The sequence below is a fragment of the Sinocyclocheilus grahami genome, unplaced genomic scaffold (genome assembly GCF_001515645.1).
Source record: "Sinocyclocheilus grahami isolate Dianchi unplaced genomic scaffold, SAMN03320097.WGS_v1.1 scaffold1325.1, whole genome shotgun sequence".
Classification (NCBI taxonomy): domain Eukaryota; kingdom Metazoa; phylum Chordata; class Actinopteri; order Cypriniformes; family Cyprinidae; genus Sinocyclocheilus; species Sinocyclocheilus grahami.
The window spans coordinates 125,763-136,857 of NW_015506504.1; the positions used below are offsets into that span (position 1 = coordinate 125,763).

Sequence of the window (11,095 nt, forward strand, 5' to 3'; positions counted from 1 at the left end):
TTAGCTGATTGGCATGTCACCATATTCTAATTTGTTGAGATAGTGAATTGGTGGGTTTTTGTTAAATGTGAGCCAAAATCATCACAATTAAAAGAACCAAAGACTTAAACTACTTCAGTCTGTGTGCATTGAATTTAATACACAAGTTTCACAATTTGAGCTGAATTACTGAAATAAATTAACTTTTCCACGATATAATTTATTGAGATGCACCTGTATACTTTTATAATTGTACTGTACATAGTCTATAGTCTTATTTATTGTCTGTGGTTATATGTTTGTTTTCTTACACCAGTCAGGAGTAGTGCTCTTAGTTTCATTGTGTGCAGAAAAATACAATGACAATAAAGGCTTTCAATTCAGAAGCTTTATAGAGAAATTTAAAATAGAAAGCACAAAAAGCAAACATTTTCTTAATGCAAATACAATTAGCAGACAATAAAAGTTGTTGATAAAATGTGTGATGTGATCTAGGAAAACCCACCGCATGGTGTCTGTAATGACGATTCAGTGACGTTGGGATCCATGTGCAGCTTTATTAACAACCAGACAGGCAAAGTTCAGTCAACAGTATACAGGGGTAACGTAGGCAAGGCAGAATCATAACCAGAGTCCATGCAAAGGGTCGAGGCAGGCGGCAGACAGAGGAGAGAGTAAATCCAAAAACAGAGCAAGGTCAAAGAAGCAAGCAGCGAACGATCAGACAGGTCTAAACAATCCAGGTAGGCAACAGGTAATCAAACAAGGTATTAACGCTCAGAAATGTCAGCAGTAGCAAAAACAAGACTTCGCAACGAGGGTAAGGTAGGCACCGCTTAAATAGTCATGATGATGATAAGCACCTGTGCAGGTAATCAATTTCAGGCATGGGGTGATGGGAAATGAAGTCCTTAAGAACAGTTAGTACTCCGGTGACGGTTCCCTCTGGTGGTGATCGGAGGGAGCCACAGAGGCTTGATTTGTGACAGTGACATTTGACCTTTTTTAGTAAACCTGTCAGATTACTAAATCGCGCTCTAGTGCATGTCTGTGTCGTATGATCAATTCTAGCGTTATTAACGATTTTTCTGTGGCATTTGTGAATCATCTTATCTTATCTCATTTTTGCTGGGATGGGCATTTAAAATCTGAAATTCGCTTTTGCGCCATTATCTCTATTAAAGTATTAAAGTTAATCTTGTTCGCATTCTGTATAGTTCATGTCTGATACCACCCGCTAGCGTCACTTGTTCATGAGGATTAGGCTAATCATCCCATATAGAAAACATCACAAATAAAATGAATCATGTTTATAAAGAAAAACATGGGTTTATTATAGCCCACTTACATTTACATTTCAGAGATCATTACAAATAAATTATTAAATGCTAAAACTGAATAAATTTAAATTAGGGCTGCACGATTAATCGCAAGCGATATTTAACGCGCATCTTATCAGTAAAGCCGGTTCTGTAATCAGCGGTAAATCTCCATCACCTGCGTGCTTTCACATTGAGCAGCATTAACTACACAGAGCCGTTGTTCACTGACGAGCTGCGCTAAAAATCGCGCGAATATGAACGTGGTTTGGCGCAGCTCGTCAGTGAACAACGGCTCTGTGTAGTTAATGCTGCTCAATGTGAAAGCACGCAGGTGATGGAGATTTACCGCTGATTACAGAACCGGCTTTACTGATAAGAATGTGATTGGGCCTGATGTTTCAGTGAAAAATTGTGAAAATTTTAAGAGATTTTTTCATTTCAAAGATTGAAAATATTAGATCTCAAATTCCTCCTGCTGTTATTAATCCATCTGTTCATCTATATTGCCCTGTGGTGTTTGATCATTTTGAGGTTCTTAATCTCTTGGCGAAAATAGTAGAACAGTTAGAGCCAACAGACTCCCCACTTGATAATGTTCCATCAAAACTGATCAAACAGGCTTTTGATATAGTTGGGCCTAGTGTTTTATCTATTATAAATAGTTGCCTTGTATCAGGGGTTGTTCCGGCGTCTTTTAAACATGCTGTGGTGCAGCCTCTAATTAAAAACTTTAATTTGGACTCTACAGTGTATTGCAATTATAGACCTATTTCAAAAATGCCTTTTTTCTCAAACGTGTTGGACAAAGCAGTTCTCAGTCAGATGCAATGTTTCTTGAATATAAATTCTCTCTTTGAAGTATTTCAGTCTGGGTTTAGGGAGCATCACAGTAAAGCATATGCGCTTTTAAAGTGCCCCTATTATGGATTTTTGAAAATTACCTTTCAACACAGCTCTAAGTGAATGAAAAGATCCTGCAAAGTTTAATCTGAAGGTGCACCGTGTATAAAGTTATTATCTCTCAAAAGAAAGAGTCAACTCGGAGTCACTGAAATGAGTCGTTTTTAAAAAGAATCTTTAGCCGTTTCATGTTGACGTCAACATGAAACATTTGCATATTTATGCCCGCCCACTTGTTGCATGTGCAGACCCGGGAAAACTTGATGGGCGTTCCGTTTCTCACATGTGCTGCACGCAGTAGACCAATCACAACAGACTGGGTCATCGGACCAATCACTGCAGATTAGCGTCACGCAAAGGAGGGGTTTGGAAAAATTTATTTTTAAGGAATCGTTTGGTAGTCTTTGAGCAAATAAGGTAAAAATAAATGCATATTATAAGACAATGAAAATGTTTTTGACCTTTCATGCATGTCAACATGTTGTTGTGGACTCCCAAAACAAAAATATGAACTTTCCTAACCCTAACCCAGGTTCTTAACAATGTTTTGTTAACTGTGGACTCTGGTAGTGCTGCAGTTCTGGTGTTACTTGACCTTAGTGCAGCATTTGAAACCATAGACCATAAAATTCTTATTTGCATGGCTTGAACGATTGGTAGGGCTTCAAGGTACTGATACTAAACTATTTAAAATGGTTTAAGTCCTATTTAACAAATATACGTTTTTCAGTTGCCTTGGGTGAATTTAAATCATCGTTGGCTCCTCTTACATGTGGGATTCCCCAAGGATACATTTTGGGTCCTATTTTGTTTTCATTATATATGCTTCTGTAAGGATAAAAGAAACTCAGATACTTTGATCTCCTGAGAAACAGACAATACACTGGCATCTTCAAGACACCCCACAGAGGGGTGGTGCAGGAAACGCCTCTCTCACATATGCATCAGTGCCTTTTCATCTGCTCCCTCCACTGGATTCACTCAGAATGGTCAATAGTATAATGTTCTATATGAATGCAAATAAGATTTACAGTCATGTTTGGTTTCATTTGAATAGTCTCAGGGTGAGTGGTACAATGGTCTTAATCTTACAAAAGTAGACTAAAAGATAATACAGATCCTAAGAGTTAAGAGATACTCTGATTACATTCCATGCAAATTACCTTCTGTTCCCACTGAGGTGCAAACCACCCAGGTCTGGGACCTGGGTTAATGTAAATTCCAATTGCTTGTACATGCCTCCATTTGGGGGATGTTTTATCTTGGTTTTGTATTTAAAGGATTGTAGCAAAAGGTTCGGCGCGATTCTGTAGTCAGAGAGCCCGTAGTTTGGTGTGTGTCCACACACTTCACACTATGTATTTTTCTAAAAGATCAAATAGTGCTGTGTGGCTGCATTCGACCATGGCTTTGTGTAAATACAGTCATGCTCCAAATAAAGGAAAGGAAGTTTTACAATTGTGGTGTAAATTTGGTCCTGTTGCTGTAACTGGTAACCAGTGAATGCGAGTATGAGGTGAGATTTGGCTCAAAATAGTTCCATATGAATGTTTTTATTTTTTTATTTTTTAAGGAGCAAGATTAGGTGCAAATTCAGAGCTTCTGAATTCTGCATTGAAATTTGGATGTTTCAATTTCCAAATAATGTTAGCCACCCTCTCTGATCAGATTAAATTTTTAGTTGGTGCTCCTCAGCGAAGGATGAATTGGTTCTCTATCGCTTGTGTCACACTATTGAAATGAAAACACACCCTCCTCCCTTTTGGGCACCAAAAGAAAGCAGACCAATGAAATCTAATTGTAAGGGTTAGAAAATCACATTTCTCCATGTAATGCCATACTTGGTGATTATAATATAATGTACATTATAATTTGATTTATAATATCATTATATTATATTAAAATAGTATATATTAAAATAATATTATTTCTGGTCTCTGGAGAGTCTTTGGAATAGTACAGTTGTCAATGTGTTCGTCTTTGAGAAGACCTTGTGATTTGGCCCTGTAGTCACAGTAGTACACACATGTACATTGTATGTATAACAACTAGTCTGTCTTAAAGCCAATGAGAGACTCTGAAGTTGTCAACATCCAAAGACTGCAAGCATATTTGGAGTACATGGTCAAATCACAACTCATGTGAGAAATTTTCCATCTGCAATAAGGTCTAAGTTGTCACAATTGCATTCTCATGGCAATTCATTTGAATATGAAAAGGTGTTGAGGAGCTGGGCAAGCTCAGGGCTGATGCAAAGCACAATCACTGTTTTTAGGTCTCAAAGGTTTGTGAAGGCCCAGTAGCCATTTGCTTGATATAAGGTGTGATATGTTTCATTGTGTGTTACTATTTGACCATAAACAACTCCCATGTAACGGAGAAAAACATGAGTCTTCTGAGTGGGTGTACCCTCAGACTCAGCTTTGAGCCACTCTCAGAAACAAAGTCATTTGTTTTATAAAATCATCACTTTCAATCTGTGTATCAGTTTCAGATTTTTTATGCTTATCTCTTGTTTGACTGCAGTCAAAAGGAGTTCTGCTTTGCAGTATCCTAGTTAGTCTTAAAGAGCTGATGTATAATTTTGTTCTACATAAAGTTTTCTTTAAGTTATTTTATCTGTATTGTGATTACACCATTCTGTTTTGCCCAATTTACTTTTCACATATAAATGTATCAACTTGAATTGCCTTCCTTTCAGTCAATCACAAATCAAATTTTTTACTAATTTGGAATTTGTATTCTGTTTGTTCATTCTCATTAAAATGTTGCTCATTAGTTGCAACGAAGCAAATAAAACAATAGAGAAGGCAGTTTGCAGATTAAAACTTTAGGTTCTAATTTATGACTCTCTGTTGAGTACCAGAATATAATTTGGATGATGGTATTCCAATTTTAAGTTTCATCTCTTGTTGCTTAGGCAAACAAAGAGACATTTCCATTTCAGAACAAGGGATGTCATTCCTCGTCTACGCTCCCGCTATCATGTTCCTGACAAGTACGTGGTTTCGTCTAATTCTCAAACCCACCGGATCCGGTCTCTGGTCTAACAATGAGTATTCCGACTCATTCTATTAATGTGTATATATGGGATGCGTCTGTCTTTCCCTCAATATTTCTATAAGGCAAATAAGAATTGACTTACCACAGCAGCTGGAGAAAGAGAAGGAGATGATTAAACCCTTTGTTCCGTGCAAATCCATATTCCGCTGAAAAAACGTCACTCGCCTGTTTATGTGATCGCATCGCCGGTCACCACTTTGTAAGGTGATCGCGTCAGGGTCACCACTTTGTAAGGTCCACGCACTTGGCCCAAGGAAGGTATCCAGTGGTGGATGAAGGTTACTCGCGTGTTTGGTCTTTTCAGCACGCAGAGTTATTAAATTTAGGTTGAACTCAAATCTGACTCCATTTTAGTATCTAATCTGACTCCATTTTAGAGTATCTCTTAACTCTTATGATCTGTATTATCTTTTAGTCTACTTTTGTAAGATTAAGACCATTGTACCACTCACCCTGAGACTATTCAAATGAAACCAAACATGACTGTAAATCTTATTTGCATTCATATAGAACATTATACTATTGACCATTCTGAGTGAATCCAGTGGAGGGAGCAGATGAAAAGGCACTGATGCATATGTGAGAGAGGCGTTTCCTGCACCACCCCTCTGTGGGGTGTCTTGAAGATGCCAGTGTATTGTCTGTTTCTCAGGAGATCAAAGTATCTGAGTTTCTTTTACCCTTACACTTCCAATTGGGTCTATTTAAAAAAAAAAAACATGGAATATTATTTCACTGTTACGCTAATGACACACAGAAATACATGCCAGTAAAGAAGGAAAGTAGCTCACTAGGGCCTCTTCTTACTTGTTTGAATTACCTGAAAACTTGGTTGGATGAGATCTTTTTGCATTTGAATTAATCTAAAACAGAGATGATTGTGTTTGCACCCCCAAATACATATGGGTCCCCTAAATTCAATTTAGGCCCTTTATCTATTCACAGCAAATCCATGCTAAAAAATTGAGGGGTACTTTTTGATGAGTCGTTAAAATTTGACAAACAGATCAAATACTTTTGTCAGATCAGGCTTTTTTCAATTAAGAGCACTGACAAAGATAAAGCCATTTTTGCCGTTTTATGATTTCGAGAGAGTGATGCATGCATTTGTGTCTTCACGTCTGGACTATTGTAATTCCCTGTATGTGGGGATTAATCAGTCCAGTAAAGTAAAAGTCACTTTACTGTGGTAAAATACTTATTTTAGTCACTGTACATGATGTAAAAGATACAAAATGTCCCCAAGAACAACAGAACACTTGCAAACATTTTAACATTAAGTGGCCCTTTAGAAAGAGAGCTGTCTGTCAGGAGTGCTATACTACATCATTACACAAACAGACTAACGTTACCCTGTTTTCCATTGTTTATCATGATGGGCATAGTCTCTGAACTTTTGATCTCCCCTTGCATGTTTAGATAGCATGAGTTTCTCATAAGATCTCCAGTGTGGAGCAGCATCTCTTTCAGATGATGGACGCTCTGCTGCAGCACTCGGACCTGATGGTGATGGATGAAGCTTTACTTCTTGAAGCTTTGGAGAGATGATCTGAGACAAAGCTGATGAAAATAATCACATCACAGAATCACATCTGCTTCATCTTGATCCCAGTTCAGTTTTCCTCAAGCATACTCCATCAGAGTCCTAAGAAACTCCACCTCACTGATCTGCTCAGAGGTTTTCAGTTCAACACTCTGCTCTTCTCTAAGATCAGGAATCAAATGCATGACATGATAAATGAGTATCTACCCAGAATCTGCACTGGAGATGAGAGGAGTGTATTTATCAATGTCTCCACCTTCAAATACTCAAACCATGACCAAAATATCTAAATGCAGTCTTTCTCCACTCCTACACACACCAGTGCTCTTAACAGAGAGCAGAAGCTGCAGAGGAAAGCCCATGTTTTTCTCAGTGATCAGGAATGCTCTAACAATGGTGTTTCATGTCATTCTTTTCCTGTCACAACAGCAGCATTCACTTCAGCAACAGGTTGATTTTCAGCTGTAAGAATGAACACAATGTCTTTCATGTCTTCAGACATTACCTGTGGTGATTCCAGTGAACAGCAGCATAGGTCTGCCGAACCTGTCCTTACGACTATAGTTTGAGATTTGTAGAGCGTCCCGAGTTTATCTGATGGCACAGAGTTTAATTTGACTTCAGCTGTTTTACAGCCGTTTCAGTTTCATCCAGTCACAAATTCAATCAAGTCTCTTTGTACAATTCATGTTATTCATTAGTGAGTGATTTCTCTGAAATTTTTTGGTTCATTTTAAACTGTTCGTTGAGTTTTATTTTAGCAATAAAAATGCTTAGCTTTAAAAGTGCACTTCAAAAATAGAAATGTATTTCTTACAGTATCTCTGTCAGTTTGATTCCTCTTTAACTGAGCAGTCTTAATATTTAAGATGTTTGTTATCAATAGTTTACACACAGGGTTTATACAGGAAACATAACTATTTAAAGCCTATTATCAATGAATAAATTAATAAGCGGCCAATATCTTTTCTGTGGTCAACTGTATTATCATATAAAAGCTGAAAAGAACTGATGTTTGACTCACAGAAAGCAAAGAAGCCTTGATATTTGATTTTCTGCTATTACATTCAGATTTGTTCATTTCACAGACACTTTTATTGAAAGAATATGAGAAACAGCAATATACACATAACATTTTGACAATTATTTGGAAGATTTAAATTAAGACAAAAAAAAATATTCAAAACTTAAGACTTAAAATGTTGAATGTTTTAAAGTTGTTGACGTGTAGAAGCATCCTGAGAGTATCCTGCCAAACTGCAGCTGCTGCTGGAGATGATTTGCTGAGAGTAGAAGCTCGTGGATCCTATCAGCCATTAAACTGTCTTTCTGTGCTCAGTAATAAACCCAGCGTTTTTCAGTCATCACCATCTATCGCCTCTCCACTGACTGCTTTGTTCACAGCTCTCTGTAAGCAAATGCCTCATGCATAAATATATGACCATAAATGCAAACAATTTCTGCAGCAACTAAACAGAGGTTTAGATGTTGATGTTTTATTTAAAACAGCTGAAACATACTGTTAATTCTCAATAAAAGCTTCTGTAGTCTTTCTTTTTTACGTGTGTGCCGGCTGTGAAGAGAAACTCACGCATCTCACAGAATTAGATGTCAGCCATTACAACACGTTTCACTGAGAACTGATGCCATGGGCCAGATTTAAAAACTAAAATATAAAATTAGATAAACAGAAAAAATGCCTGGCAAAAAGGGTACATATCTAGACAGAAGATAAAAAGGGTTAAAATAAAGCAATAAGCCCCTAACAACGCCCCTTAGCTGTTATAAATTCACTGTAAACAACTGTAAAAATGGTTATTCCATATACGTAGTAAGGTTTCACAAAATAAAACAGAGCAAATAAAGTGTAATGATATTAATGAAAACAGTATTCTTCCACCAAACGATGTTCCTCAGAAACAGTTGCGGTTGCAACAAAGTGGTTGTCGAGCAATACACAGAAGTAAACAAAGGTGTATGTTTGTAGAGTAATTTACAACCGCTTCGAACGTGGCTCAGCCAATCAGAATCAAGGACCGGAACTATCCGTTTTATAAAGCTCTATCTGGTCATGTACAAGCATGTTACTGACCGGATCAAAAACAGGCAGCAAATGAAGCGAGTCTCACACATATCTGCAGGAGGATGGAGTCGAGTACTGATCATCAGATCCTGCAGACCATCCGTGCTCAGCTGTGAGCGGCGCAATGATAGAGAGATCAAAACTACTGTAATGCCAGCCAAAGGATGTGAGGGAAAGACAGCATTCTTTTGCTGTTTGACTGTCAGTAATGACAACTGAACTTTATATGAAACTCATAAGAAAGCACAATGATATCATTCTTATCATGAAGCAAAATTATATACAATAATAAAACATTTTGACATTGTTCTTCAGGAAGGAACTCCATCTTTGAGTTGATTTGAATCTTACAGTTCAATTTGCTGGTTCTGAAGAAGATGACGAGCTTTATTCACTGTGAAATTATATTTTATTGTTTGATTCATTATTGTGTCACATTTATTGAGGACGCGGCATCAGATCTGAAAGTACTGGATCTGAAGATGATCTATTTACTGTGATTGTTTTTTGTATGACTGTGTAAAGCAGATGAACGATTGAAACACTTCCCACATGCAGTGCAGTGATACGGTTTCTCTCCAGTGTGGATCCTCTTGTGTCTTTTCAGATTTGATGACTGACTGAATCTCTTGTCACAGTGTGAACACTTATAAGGTTTTTCTCCAGTGTGGATCCTCTGGTGCCGTTTTAAACGGCTCGTTGAAGTAAAAGACTTTTCACACTCAAAGCACATGTACTCTCTCACACCAGTATGTATTTTCTGATGTACTTTCAAATTTTGTAGACATGAAAAACTCTTTCCACAGAAATAACATGAATGTGGCTTCTCCTTTGTATGAACCTTCAGGTGTTCCTTCAGAACTGAAGCCCTCAAAAATGTTTTGCCGCATTGATCGCATGTGTACAGTTTCTCTCTAGTGTGGATGTTCATGTGATTCTTAAGGTTTGCTGAGTGTGTGAAACTCTTCTGGCATTGATCACAAGTGAACGGTTTCTCTCCAGTATGAACTCTCATGTGACGCTCAAGACTTGTTTTGTATGTGAAACTCCTTCCACACTGAGTGCAGGTGAATGATTTCTGGGCTCTTCTTTTCCTTAAATCTTTCTGTTCGGTTTGAGAGCAACTCCAAGGTTTTTCTCCAGTTTTAACATGAATTTTCTCCTCAACTTCACTCAGTTTTTCATTCTTGTTTTCTTCAATCAACTCTGAAATAAAAGTAAAAATGGTTCATTTTCAGTAACTTGTAAACAGCAGAGAAATGTGGACATAAAGGTCAACCCTGATGAGGATTTTTCCTATTACAACAAACTAAATCTATATGGGTATCTTCAAGGTTTTAACGGTATTACTACTCTTATCGATACTGCTTATCGATTCGATATATATATATATATATGACAAATTAAGAGCTGAATTAACATTGCTTTATATTCTGAAATGTAAAAAAACATTTAATGAAATGAATATAAAACATCAATTTGTAAATGCACCAGTGTGCAGGCATTTTTAGTGTTTTATACATAAGATAAGATACAGTAAGACCATGAACAAAGAAACAAAGTAAAACAAACTGACAAATACAATAAAACAAATATACAAATGAAATAAACAGTGCTGTCATTTTTCCATGAAGTTCTACTAACATTACTGTCCAGATAAGTAATAGCCTACAAAAGAAATCTAAAAGTAATCAAATGTAAATGAATACTGCATAGTTTTCAGTGTATGTATTGATAGATTAATGCTTATTAAAGCTATAACGTTATTCAGATTAAGAGCAGATTTGCATTTTGATGGCCCAAGTGCCAGTCTGTCACTTTGATGATGCTGGAGAGGTGTTGGATTACAACGCTTTTACTCTTAAACATGGGTTTGCATGCCATCCAAAACCGTTTTTCACAGTAATTTCAGCCATCCCCTCTGGACTTAAAATTATTATGAAAGGTTATTTATTATATAGTCAATTTACACCAATTTTACCGGCACTATACCTTGGGCCAACTGAGTTTAAAAGTAAGAAATGTACAAACGTTTATATTAGACAAATCTTCAACAATGTCATGTTTCCCTACAGGTCTGTAAGGAATAATTTGGATCTTTTCTTTGACAAACGAATGCTTAAACATATTAGAACCTCATATTTAAAATTTCCAGTTCACCCCAAAATGAAAGAAACTCACTTTAAAATGTTATATGGTATTTAC

The 11,095-nt window shown here is 36.9% G+C and overlaps 1 protein-coding gene across 1 annotated transcript; it reads right to left on the reverse strand.

Annotated features, from left to right (window-relative positions):
- Positions 1-4,835: 4,835 nt before the first annotated feature.
- LOC107569238 (gastrula zinc finger protein XlCGF49.1-like) lies at positions 4,836-10,082 on the reverse strand (the record flags this gene model as incomplete). The annotated part of the gene is made up of 2 exons (XM_016255272.1): positions 4,836-4,841; positions 9,070-10,082. A coding segment is annotated over one exon (705 nt), but the record flags the coding sequence as incomplete, so codon positions are not given.
- Between the last annotated feature and the right edge of the window lie 1,013 nt (positions 10,083-11,095).